Source organism: Hyperolius riggenbachi, chromosome 9, assembly GCF_040937935.1.
Source record: "Hyperolius riggenbachi isolate aHypRig1 chromosome 9, aHypRig1.pri, whole genome shotgun sequence".
Taxonomy (NCBI): Eukaryota; Metazoa; Chordata; class Amphibia; order Anura; family Hyperoliidae; genus Hyperolius; species Hyperolius riggenbachi.
Window position 1 is genome coordinate 96,608,012 of NC_090654.1, and position 13,949 is coordinate 96,621,960.

Below are 13,949 nucleotides of genomic sequence, written 5' to 3' on the forward strand. Positions count from 1 at the left end.
ACACTTGACACATTCAGAAATGTGGGTGGAGCCTACAACAGCCACTCAAAATTCACCAATTGATTTTCAAGGAGAATATTTACATTGCTACCATTCTTACACTGTTAATGGCAGAGGCCTCAAACCCGATACAGTCAGTCACTGGGTGACTGGGGTCCAAATTCACTAAAGGGGGTGGAGCCACAAACAGCCAATGAGATTTTTTAGATTGATTTAAGCCATTCTGTTATTGGCAGGGTTCTCAAACTTGACACAGTTGGCCACTGGGTGACTGTGACTAATATTCAGGAAAGTGGGTGGAGCCTACAGCAGCCAATCAAAATTCACCTTTTGTTTTTCAAGGGGAATATTTACATTGCTGCCATTCATACACTCTTAATGGCAGAGGCCTTAAATCTGGTACAGTCAGTCACTGGGAGACTGGGGTTTAAATTCTGAAAAGGGAGCGGGCAAAAAAACAGACAATCATATTTCTTTAATTTCAATGGTAAAATGCAACGTATTGATGCCAAAGACCCCAAAGCTCATAAACTTGGTCATTGAGTGACTGTAGGTCAAAGTTAGAAATAGTGGGCGGAGCCAAAAAACAACTTTTTACATGGGAAAATATAAACTGCAGCTATTCTTACACTGTTAATGTCAGGGTTCTCAAACTTGTCACAGTTGGTCACTGGGTGACTGGGATTAATATTTGGAAAAGTAAGTGGAGCCTACAAGAGCCAATCAAAATTCACTTATTGATTTTCAAGGGGAATATTGTAACTGCTGTCATTCTTACACGGTGAATGGTAGAGGCCTCAAACCTGCTACAGTCGGTCATTAAGTGAATTAACTAAAGGGGAGGATCCACAAACAGCCAGATTTCTGAACTGGATAAACTGCTTTCATTAGCACGATTTTGATGCCAGGAATCCGAAAGCTCACAAACTTAGTCATTGAGTAGTGACTGTGTGTCAAGGTTACAAAAAGAGGGTGGAGTCAAAAACTGATTTTTTTTTGTGGGGGAAATTGTAAACTGCAGCCCTTCTTCACTGTTAATGGCAGGGTTCTCAAACTTTGCACAGTTGGTTACTGGGTGACTGGGATTAATATTTAGAAAAGTGTGTGGAGCCTAAAAAAGCCAATCAAAATTCACCTGTTGATTTTCAAGGGTCATAATAAAAGAGCTGCCATTCTTGCACTGTTAATGGCACAAGCCTCAAACCTGGTACAGTTGCTCATTGGGTCACTGGGGTTCAAATTCAGAAAAGGGGACAGAGCCACAAACAGTCAATCAGATTTGTTTCATTTAATGGGAAAATACAAATTATTGATGCCAAGGACCTCAAAACTCACAAACTTGGTCATTGAGTAATTGAGTGTTAGGGTTAGAAAAAGTGGGCGGAGCCAACACCAGTCAAACACATACATGGACAACACCCGGTCATCAGTGGGTGGAGACAAATACAAATTTCACTGGGAAAATGCAGCCATTCTTACACTGTTAATGGCAGGGTTCTTAAACTTTGCACAGTTCCTCGCTGAGTGACTGGGATTTTTATTTAGAAAAGTGGGTGAAGCCTACAAAAGTGAATCAAACTTCACCTATTGCTTTACAAAGGCAATATTTAATTACTACCATTCTTGCACTGTTAATGGCACAGGCCTCAAACCTGGTACAGTTGGTCATTGGGTGACTGTGGTTAAAATTCAGAAAAGGGGGTGGAGCCACAAACAGCCAATCAGATTTTTTTCATTTCAATGCAAATTATTGATGGCAAAGCTCACAAACTTGGTCATTGAGCAATTGTGTGTTAGGGTTAGAAAAAGTGGGCAGAGCCAACACCAGCCAAATACATACCCGGGCAACGCCGGGCAATCAGCTAGTTTTCTATAAATGGAGAAAGTTCTGCACTGCTGCTACTCTCCCTTGGAGTGGCTGTCCTGTAAAGATGACTGCCAGAGCACTGCGCAGAATGCTCAATGAGGTGAAGAAGAATCCTAGGGTGTCAGCTATAGACTTACAAAAGTCTCTGGCATATGCTAACATCCATGTTAGCGAATTTACAATACGTAAAACACAAAACAAGTTCATGTGAGGATACCACAGAGAAAGCCACTGCTGTCCATAAAAAAACAAACTTTGCTGCATGTGTAAAGTTTGCAAAAGAGCATCTGGATGTTCCACAGTAGTACTGGCAAAATATTCTGTGGACAAATGAAACCAACTTTGAGTTGTTTGGAAGAAACACACAACACTTCGGGCCTGATTCACAAAGCAGTGCTAACAGTTAGCACGCTGGTGAAAAGCCCTTTATCGCGCCTAAACTCAGTTTAGGCATGATAAGTTTAGGTGTGATAAGTTTAGGTGTGATAAGTTTAGGCATGATAAGTTTAGGTGTGATAAGTTTAGGCGTGATAAGTTTAAGCACCAACTGGGTTAGCACCGCAGTGCACAGCTGATCAAAAAAGTTTTGCGCTAGCAAAGTCTGGAGCACTCCGCATAGAGTTTAATGGCTCTGCTTTGCATGCGAGACTTTGTGCGCGATCTAAACTTATCTAAACTTATCATGCCTAAACTTTTCACTCCTAAACTTATCATGCCTAAACTGGCATTTCACCAGCGTGGTGCAATGGTTATCATGCCTAAAGTCTCTGACTGGGTTAGCACCGCTTTGTGAATCGAGCCCTATGTGTGGAGAAAACAAGGTACAGCACACCAACATCAAAACCTCATCCCAACTGTGAAGTATGGTGGTGGGGGCATCATGATTTGTGGCTGCTTTTCTGCGTCAGGGCATGGACAGGTTGTTATCATAAAAGGAAAAAATGAATTCCCAAGTTTATAAAGATATTTTGCAGGAGAATCTGTCCACCAGCTGAAGCTCAGCAGAAGATGGGTGTTGCAACAGGAAAACGGCTCAAAGCATAGAAGTAAATCAACAACAGAACAGCTTAAACAGAAGAAAATACACCTTCTGGAGTGGCCCAGTCAGAGTCTTCATGACCTCAAGAAAGTGATTTACACCAGACATCCCAAGAATATTGCTGAACTGAACCTGAAAAATTCTATAAAGAGGAATGGTCAAAAATTACTCCTGACCATTGTGCACGTCTGATCTGCAACTACAGGAAATGTTTGGTTGAAGTTATTGCTGCCAAATGAGGTTCAACCAGTTCTTAAATACAAGGGTTCACATACATTCTCCACCTGCACTGTGAATGTTTACATGGTATGTTCAATAATAACATGGAGTCATTTAACCACTTCCCCACGAGAGGATTTACCCCTGAAACACCAGAGCAATTTTCACCTTTCAGCGCTCCTTCCATTCATTCGTCTATAACTTTATTATTACTTATCGCAATGAAATGAACTATATCTTGTTTTTTTCGCCACCAATTAGGTTTTCTTTAGGTGGGACATTATGCCAAGAATTATTTTATTGTAAATGTGTTGGTTTTTTTTTAAACGTGTTTTTATTAAATTTCCAAAGAGAACAATTTTTACACAATTGGTTGAATTATTACAGTCAATTGTTAAACGTGCAACAAGCACCAGCATAACTAATGAGGCAATAATTCCCATCCCTACCCGCCCACATCCTCCCCCTTCCCTCTCCCAACGCCCTTATCCCACCCTCTCCCCCCCAACCACTCTCTGATCATTTTAGTTTTAAACTAAAATTTTGTTTAACTCTTTCCAATTTTAACATTCGTTCGTCCCATATGCTTATTTGTATGTCATACACCAAAGTCCAGGCGGCCTAGAGTGCCGGATATATGTGCCTTTAAGTACCATGTGGTGTATTTAAATGGGGTTATTATATTGCATAGGTCCGTATCCGACAAAGAATCCAACATGAAGGGTTTCCATTTCTTGAAAAATTTCTTGGTGCTTTTTTTATTTGTGGAGGATAGCGTCCAGCTTTTCCAGTGCCATTAAATGTCTTAGTTCCTCTTGCAGGTCCCAAATGGTTGGACTGGTAGGATAGATCCATCTATTGTATATTACTTTTCTTGCTGCTATGAATATCACATGCAATAGTATGGAGTAAAGTATTCTATTTTGCAGTAGAAATAAATAATAAAATCATAGGATCTTTTGATATTTTGGTTTTATCTATTCTGTTGGCATATTCTAGAACCGCATCCCAATACTTTTGAATTACTGGACAGTTCCAGATACAATGAAACATGTCAGCTTGGTGTAATTTACATTTCGGACAATGATCTATATAGCCTGGTCTGGGGATGTGGTATCTAATGTTAAATGCGTATTTAGCATGAAAGATCATTAATAGATGCGATTCTCTCCATTTTTCGCTGACAATTGCCTGTCTGATACAGTTATTACCGTCCAGTATTCTCTGCTCTAAATTCTGGACCGTAAGAAATTTATTCCATTTTGACATGTTTCTGATGGCTAGTTTTTGTGCCCCTAAAGTTGCTAGTTCTTTTTGTATGTCTGACAACGATTTCCTTCCTCCCTCTGGTCTCAGAAACGTGTCAAAAGGGTGTATGCAGGCAATAGTAGATATTTCCCTCAGCTAAATGTGTTTTAATGGGAAAATAGGAAAAAATGTGGGAAAAAAATCATTATTTTTCAGTTTTCGGCCATTATAGTTTTTAAATAATGCATGCTACTGTAATTAAAACCCATGAAATGTATGCCCATTTGTCCCGGTTATAAAACCGTTTGAATTATGTCCCTATCACAATGTTTGGCGCCAATATTTTATTTGGAAATAAAGGTGCATTTTTTTCAGTTTTGCATCCATCCCTAATAACAAGCCCATAGTTTATAAAGTAACAGCGTTATACCCTCTTGACATAAATATTTAAAAAGTTCAGTCCCTAAGGTAACGATTTATTTATTTTTTTTATTGTATTTTTTTTTTTTAATTACCCAAAAAAAAAAAAATGGGGAGTGTGGGAGGTAATGAGTTAATTTTATTGTGTAAAACTAATGTATTTGTATATGTAAAATGCTTTAGGGTGTAGTTTTACTATTTGGCCACAAGATGGCCACAGTGAGTCTTTGTTCATGCGACCTGTAAGCATCCGGAAGGACGCTTACAGGAAGCACTATGGAGCTGGGAAAATCACAATGATCGCGCTGTTTCTCATAAAAGCAGCAGATCATTGCGGGGGCTTAGATCAACGAACGGGAATGTATTTTCACGTTCATTGATCTCTGGGCGAGTGGGCAGCGGCGTGAACGAGCGGCGGGACCGCGGACAGCGGCGGTAGCACGGTAGGTACGGAATTCTCCGTCCCTTGGTTTAATAAGGATGGAAAAAGGGACGGAGGTATCCGTACCGCGGGGGGTAAAGTGGTTAATTATTTGTGTGGTATTAGTTTAACCTATTTTGGTTCCTGGACGTAGTTTCTACGTCCAGGAACCATGCGCGCTACCGCGCGCCCCCGCGGCCGATCGTGCGGAAGCACGCGCACTCCCGGCCGCGGATTCGGTAGCCAAGGAATCAATGTATCGGGCTATGGAGCCCGATCACTGATTCCTCTCCCCCGCTGAAAAAGCGACAGCTTCTCTGGGAAGCTGAGCTTTTTCTGGCCGTCTCCTTCCCGATGCGTCACTCTAAGCGCGTGCTACGCTTAGAGTGACGTCATGTAAACAAACTCATGGCCGCCATCTTGTGGCCAAAAAGTAATACTACACCTGAAAAAAAAAATAAAGAATTAACACACATTTACATTATAAATCTATTGTTTACCTCCCACCCTCCCAAAAGTACCCCAAAAAAATGTTTAGTATAAAAAAAAAACCATTACAAAAAAAAAAAAAAAAAACATGTAAATATTTACCTAAGGGTCTAAACTTTTTAAATATCAATGTAAAGATGAAATATTTCTATATTTTTTTTATTTTAAACTTGTAAATAGTGATAGATGCAAAATGGAAAAAAATGCACCTTTATTTCCAAATAAAATATTGTCGCCATACATTGTGATAGGGACATAATTTTAATGGTGTAATAACCGGGACATATGGACAAATACAATACGCGAGTTTTAATTATGGAGGCATGTATTATTTTAAAACTATAATGGCTGAAAACTGAGAAATAATGAATTTTTCCATTTTTTTCTTATTCTTCCTGTTAAAATGCATTTACAGTAAAGTGGCTCTTAGCAAAATGTAACCCCCAAAGAAAGCCTATTTGGTGGCGGAAAAAAACAAGATATAGATCAGTGCATTGTGATAAGTAGTGATAAAGTTATAGGATAATGAATGGGAGGTGAACATTTCTCACGTGAAAACGACGGAACCTGCATGGGTTAAGCAGACTGTGATTGTCTATTGTTTTGACTTAGATGAAGATCACATTTTAAGACCAATTTGTGCAGAAATCCATATACAGTAATTCCAAAGGGTCCACATACTTTTTACTGCTACTGTATAAATGAGCTTGAATAAAGTGTGTATTTTCTCATCAATTATTAGTTTCTATGGAAAAATGCATTTATTTAAAGGGAATCTGAAGCAAGAAGTATATGGAGGCTGTCATAGTTATTTCCTTTTAAATAATACCAGTTGCCTGGCAGTCCTGCTGATCTTTTTGGTTGTAGTAGTGTCTGAATCACACCAGAAACAAGCAGGCAGTTAATCTTGTCAGATCTGATAATATTGTCAAAAACATTGATCTGCTGCATGCTTGTTCAGGGTCTGTGGCTAAAAGTGTTAGAGGCAGAGGATCAGCAGCACAGCCAGGCAATGTGTATTGTATAAAAGGAAATAAATATAGCAGCCGCCATATACCTCTCACTTCAGGAGTTCTTTGAATACAGACAAATGGATATAGGCCCCAATCCAATAAATTTTTTCTCTAGGGAGACAATTTTTCATCTTCTGTTTTCATTGTCTGTTTAAAATAACTTTTCAGCACCCTACAATAGAAAAACAGTATTATCTTCCTTGCTTTTGGCTTAAAGGGCATTCTATCTGTAATGTGAAAATATCACCTAGGAAAAAACATATGAGAAAAAGTGAATTGGATTGGGTCCATAGTGTCCGAAAATTTGCATGCAAAAATTGTGCGCGTCCATTCTGCTTGCTTTCAGCAAAATGTTTGTGGGCCTTTTTGCGCTTCATCTTTGCAAGAGGGTTCCTTCTGGGTCAACAGCCAAGCAGACCAATTTGATGCAGGGCTGAATGATTTTTGGTTTTAAACAGAAAATCGTGATCAGGGCAGGGGCAAGACGATGTTGAGATTGTCACAGCCCCGATTTTGCGGTGGTTTTTGCCACCGCTGGTACCTGCTCTGCTCCCGCCCCCCAAAGTATCTATAGTAGTTCTGCTGCTTCCAGCCACCAACCTCCCTCCAAAACTGATTGGTAGAGCAGGACTCCACAGCTCTGCCCTGGAATGGAGATCATTCTGGGCATGCGCGGTAAGACGCAACAGCATGTTTGAACATCACTGCCATTTCTCTCAGCGTCTCATCCCCAACGGCTGTTCCTTCCCCGCAGTACTATTCATGAGCAAAACAACCAGCCAAGCGCATGCCTTGTGACTCCACCTGCCGTCTGTCAGACTCGCCGGTGCAACGTCTGATCCGCAAAGCTCCTGCATGGGCACACCGGGGTGGGAGCAGGTGAGCGTCACTATGGTTACTACCGATATCGGCGGGCCTTGGGTACAGCGTGGTGCGATAAGAGGTTATACTTGGGGGCTCTGCTATGTTTCTGACATGGAAGGGGTGAGCTGGAGACCCCCCCATCAGCATTTTCTGAGCTCACATTGACCCCTTTATTAATCTTGTGTCCCCCCCTCCCCCCCCCATCACCCCTAAAATATATACCAACATGCCAGTGCCTTTACAGCACATATATATGGCGGATGTAAGTCCTGTACAGCCCCTATAGAGAGCCTTGACTACTGGGGGGCCCCACACTAAAATATTAGTATTAATGATTGGCTGCAGGAGGGAGAATTGGGTGCTAAAAAAAATTGATGCTGGACTAATGCTAGCTGCACACCATTTGATTGATGGATCAAAACGATTATTTCCAATATGTCTGATCAGCTCCCAATTGATAACCGGATCGATTTTGTGCAGTAGTGATTGGAAAATCGATCCAGTTATCGATCGAGAGCTGATCACATGTTGGAAATAAACATTCTGACCAATCAGCTAGAAAATTGAATAATAACCTCTAATAAGATTAGTAATATCAGAGGCATCTGGATCAGGCTATGGTGGTTCTCTGGTTAGGAATTATGAGGGAGTTAACGTGAGTGAGCTAGGTAGTTGGGGCAGGCATTAAATATTGGTCAAACAACAAAAAGTCACACAACTGGCACCAAAAATTCCAAGTTTAGTCTACAATCAAAAAGTGTGAGTGCATGGTAGCTTTTTCAGCATATACTAGATATATTCAGTAATGCATTACTAGCCTATGTGGAACATACAATATACTGGTGAAACTATTATGCACTTGACCTTTTTGAATGTATACTAGTTTTGGAATTTTTTGTTTTCTGACTTTTTTGTGGTTTACCTAATATTGTACTGTATGCATGTGAAGTAGGTTATTACCTTGGTGTTATTCCACCATTCTCAATACATTTTATAACAAGGGTTAAGCTGGCCGTACACTGGCCAGATTTGCCGCCGTTTCGACAGCAGATTCGATCACTGGGATCGAATCTGCTGCCAATTCGTTCGCGCTACACGCCGAATTTCGATCCATTTCGTCCGATCCCGTCGATCGCTCCGTGCGGAAAATTACCGTCGATCGCCCGCGGGTAGGGAGCGCGTCGCTAGCGGTGTTCGAGTGCCGGACGTCCGACGCAATAGAGCGGCAATACATTACCTGCTCCGCCGGCGCGAGCCCCCGGTCATCGCTGCTCCGTCTCCGCTCTGGTCTCCGGCATGCTTCAGTTCCTCCTGCCCGGCAGGAAGTTTAAACAGTAGAGGGCACTCTACTGTTTAAACTTCCTGCCGGGCAGGAAGAAGTAAAGCATGCCGGACCTGGAGACCAGAGCGGAGAGGGAGCAGCGGTGACCGGGGGCAGTCACGCCGGCGGAGCAGGTAATGTATGCGGCGGGGGAGGGGAGCGGCGGCAGCAGCACCACCACCACAACAGATTGTGAACGGTTTCAGGCTGAAATCAGTTCACAATCTGTTTGCAGTAAAGGTAGCCATACGATCCCTCTCTGATCAGATTCGATCAGAGAGGGATCTATCTGTTGGTCGAATCTGATGGCAAATCGACCAGTGTATGGCTACCTTTAGGTGACAGGAAGGTGTCACAGATTAAAACTATAAAAATGCAATGGTGACTAACCTGTACTGTGGCACCTATACTGGCTAACCTGTACTGCGGCGCCTATACTGGCTAACCTGTACTGCGGCGCCTATACTGGCTAACCTGTACTTCGACACCTATAGCTGGTTAAACTATACTAGGGCATCTATACTTGGCTACCTATACTGGGGGCACGCATACTCGCCATTGGTGTGCTGATCCATTGTGTAATATAAAAAAAAATCGTGAATCGAATCGAAATCGCGATTTCTGACAGAAATCGTGCAATTCAATCTTTTCCTAAAATCATTCAGGCCTACTTTGTGGCTTATGGTCTGAGCACAGACAGGGTAACATTCCACCATCAGCACCATCTCTTTGATCTCTGCAAAATCACTTTACAGCCCCATGGAATATGTTGGCGCTTTATAAACCAACAATAATCCTATATAATAATTACCCTGTGCTGTGTCTCCGTGCATCGTGCCTGGCTCACATGCACGGCATGTGAACGGATTTGGGCCAGCACAGGAGGAAGGGAGCAGGGGGTGGGCTTGTGCACATGCATCGCGGGGGTTGTGGGGGAGGGATCCGAGGCCTAGCGCCCACTTTATAATGGGCGGGCCTTTACACTAGTAATAGTAATCACTGTCAGCGCTCATATTTATTTGCAAAATCAACCTCTGGATAAGATGCAGAGCATGTGCACTTAACTCCTTTGGTCAATCATGGTGAGGCCTGTTCTGAGTTGGCAATCTTCTTATAGTATAGGTCATCTATGGGTAAAGCAACCATTATTTTTTTTTAAGAACCCCAGAAAGTTCTCTGCCATGAGGTGCCACGCAGAACTTCCAGTGACCAAATGTCTAATTGGGCAGAATTTTGACATCCTTCACTTAGGGGTGTACTCACTTTTGTTGACAGCAGTTTAGACAATCATGGCTGTGTGCTGATGTTATTATAATGTGACAGCAATTTTACACAGTTATGCAAACTGTACACTGACTACTCCACATTGAATCAAAGTGTCATACCTTCAGCGTTGTCTGTAGATACACAATATCATATGAACACAGCATCAAAGCATTGGATGATCACTGTGAAAATGTAACAAAAATATATTTATCTTACATCTGTGTTTAAGACGTTTTGAGATTGTAGTTCATTCAGGAAGTTCTCAGTATCCATGTTCTCCAGAATGTAATTCAGGTCATCTCTGACATACTCCCATATTAACCTGAGCGATGCATCACTATATGCAGACAGCTGCTGGAGAAACCTAGAAGTCTTCTCTGGAAAAAGGTACAGAAAAACATAACAGGTTTGTAGATGGAGTTAATATCCTAAACTGTTTTGTTTTTTATAAAATTGCATATACTGTACTTGAAATAAAGATCACATTTATTTCAGACTTCAGTGTTATTAAATTGCGCTACACATGAATCATTTTTGCATTATTATTTTTTTTTATTTCATGGCTGGCTTTGTGTGCAGTGCTGACTTCCTGTTGTAATGTCATACAGCTTGCAACCCCCCCCCCCCCCCCCCCACCACCACCACCACACAGGAGGTATTTTGGCCACTTGAAAACCCCTAAAAAGGAGGACATCACACCCTGAAAAGGAGTACATCGTATCGAGGACAGTGGCGCATAATAGTCCACATGGTGGAGGGCCTGCTGACCCCAAAATGCAATCAGATTCGCACATCAGATTTCCCCACAAAATGCAATGAGATTAGCAGCAGATTTCCCCACAAATGCTATGAGATTGGCAGCACATTTCCCCATAAATGTAATGAGATTGGCACATCAGATTTCCCCACAAATGCAATGAGATTGGCAGCAGATTTCCCTATAAATGTAATGAGATTGGCACATCAGATTTCCCCACAAATGCAATGAGATTGGCAGCAGATTTCCCCACAAATGCAATGAGATTGGCAGCAGATTTCCCCACAAATGCAATCTTGTTGGCAGCAGATTTCCCCACAAATGCAATCTTATTGGCAGCAGATTTCCCCACAAATGCAATCTTATTGGCAGCAAATTTCCCCACAAATGCAATGAGATTGGCAGCAGATTTCTCCATAAATGCAACAAGATTGGCAGCAGATTTCCCCACAAATGCAATCTTATTGGCAGCCAATTTCCTCACAAATGCAATGAGATTGGCAGCAGATTTCCCCACAAACGCAATCTTATTGGCAGCAAATTTCCCCACAAATGCAATAAGTTTGGCAGCAGATTTCCCCATAAATGCAATGAGATTGGCAGCAGATTTCCCCACAAATGCAATGAGATTGGCAGCAGATTTCCCCACAAATGCAGTGAGATTGGCAGCAGATTTTCCCACAAATGCTATGAGATTGGCAGCAGATTTCCCCACAAATGCAATGAGATTGGCAGCAGATTTCCCCACAAACGCAATGAGATTGGCAGCAGATTTCCCCACAAATGCAATGAGATTGGCAGCAGATTTCCCCACAAATGCAATGATATTGGCAGCAGATTTCCCCACAAATGCAATCTTATTGGCAGCAGATTTCCCCACAAATGCAATGAGATTGGTAGCACATTCCCCCACAAATGCTATGAGATTGGCAGCAGATTTCCCCACAAATGCAATCTTATTGGCAGCAGATTTCCCCACAAATGCAATCTTATTGGCAGCAGATTTCCCAACAAATGCAATGAGATTGGCGGCAGATTTCCCCACAAATGCAATCTTATTGGCAGCAGATTTCCCCACAAATGCAATCTTATTGGCAGCAGATTTCTCCACAAATGCAATGAGATTGGCAGCATATTTCCCCACAAATGCAATCTTATTGGCAGCAGATTTCCCCACAAATGCAATCTTATTGGCAGCAGATTTCCCCACAAATGCAATCTTATTGGCAGGAGATTTCCCCACAAATGCAATGAGATTGGCAGCAGATTTCCCCACAAATGCAATGAGATTGGCAGCAGATTTCCCCACAAATGCATTGAGATTGGCAGCAGATTTCCCCACAAATGCTATGAGATTGGCACACATGGGTGAAGCTTGATTGATCCGAGCCGTGATTCGGAAGGGAGGAGGAAGGGGGCGGGACGGAGGTCGCAGGTTCACAGGAGTGTGGGAGTGCTGGCGTGTGCAGGCATGACGCTCTGATCCGTACCGGTGAGATGTTTCAAGAGGTCGCCCCGGCTGCCGCTTGCCGCCTGCTTGGTGCTCTGCCTTGGTGCTCTGCTCTGCCTTGGTGCCCCGCCCCCAAGCCGCTCTATGAGTCGCTCCATGAGCCGCGAGCGGCCGAGCCAGAAGAGCAGATGCTTAACCTCCCTGGCGTTCTGATTCCCCAGGATTTCCGTGCAAAAAGTGGTTCAATTAATTTCCAATAATTTTCAACCTTTTTTTTTTCCAATCAATTTTTTAAAAATATTGAATTCAATACAGGTTATTGTATTGAATTCAACTTAAAAAAAATGTTTGCAGTGAGATGTTGACGCTGTGTGACCCTGATGTCATCAACGCCGATCGGCGGGGGACATGTCCTCGCTGAGGGAGAAGCAAAATCCGTACACGGACATGGAAGACGGCACTGGGGAAGCTATCAGAGGTACGTGACGAGGGATCAGCACGCCAATGGTGAGTATAAGACTCAGATGTGAAGGCAGGTGTATAGGGAGCCACATGTAGCCAGGTGTCAGGGTAGCCAGGAGTGTAGCCAGATGTCAGGGTAGCCAGATGTCAGGGTAGCCAGGAGTGTAGCCAGATGTCAGGGTAGCCAGATGTCAGGGTAGCCAGATGTCAGGGTAGCCAGGAGTGTAGCCAGATGTCAGGGTAGCCAGATGTCAGGGTAGTCAGGAGTGTAGCCAGATGTCAGTGTAGCCAGATGTCAGGGTAGCCAGGAGTGTAGCCAGATGTCAGGGTAGCCAGATGTCAGGGTAGTCAGGAGTGTAGCCAGATGTCAGGGTAGTCAGGAGTGTAGCCAGATGTCAGTGTAGCCAGATGTCAGGGTAGCCAGATGTCAGGGTAGCCAGGAGTGTAGCCAGATGTCAGGGTAGCCAGATGTCAGGATAGTCAGGAGTGTAGCCAGATGTCAGGGTAGTCAGGAGTGTAGCCAGATGTCAGTGTAGCCAGATGTCAGGGTAGCCAGGAGTGTAGCCAGATGTCAGGGTAGCCAGATGTCAGGGTAGCCAGATGTCAGGGTAGCCAGGAGTGTAGCCAGATGTCAGGGTAGCCAGGAGTGTAGCCAGATGTCAGGGTAGCCAGATGTCAGGGTAGCCAGGAGTGTAGCCAGATGTCAGGGTAGCCAGATGTCAGGGTAGTCAGGAGTGTAGCCAGATGTCAGTGTAGCCAGATGTCAGGGTAGCCAGATGTCAGGGTAGACAGGAGTGTAGCCAGATGTCAGTGTAGCCAGATGTCAGGGTAGCCAGATGTCAGGGTAGCCAGGAGTGTAGCCAGATGTCAGGGTAGCCAGATGTCAGGATAGTCAGGAGTGTAGCCAGATGTCAGGGTAGCCAGATGTCAGGATAGTCAGGAGTGTAGCCAGATGTCAGGGTAGTCAGGAGTGTAGCCAGATGTCAGTGTAGCCAGATGTCAGGGTAGCCAGGAGTGTAGCCAGATGTCAGGGTAGCCAGATGTCAGGGTAGTCAGGAGTGTAGCCAGATGTCAGGGTAGCCAGATGTCAGGATAGTCAGGAGTGTAGCCAGA

General features: G+C 43.3%; 1 protein-coding gene across 1 annotated transcript in view; it reads right to left on the minus strand.

The window, feature by feature from the left end:
• Window positions 1-12,532, minus strand: part of LOC137533493 (NACHT, LRR and PYD domains-containing protein 3-like) — a 77,306-nt gene extending 64,774 nt beyond the window's left edge. The window contains exons 1-2 of the mRNA XM_068254872.1: window positions 12,415-12,532; window positions 10,384-10,544 (exon numbers count right to left, since the gene is read on the minus strand). Of these exons, the coding sequence (XP_068110973.1) occupies window positions 10,384-10,544; window positions 12,415-12,532 (279 nt within the window). The remainder of the gene's footprint in view (window positions 1-10,383; window positions 10,545-12,414) is intronic.
• Window positions 12,533-13,949: the final 1,417 nt, after the last annotated feature.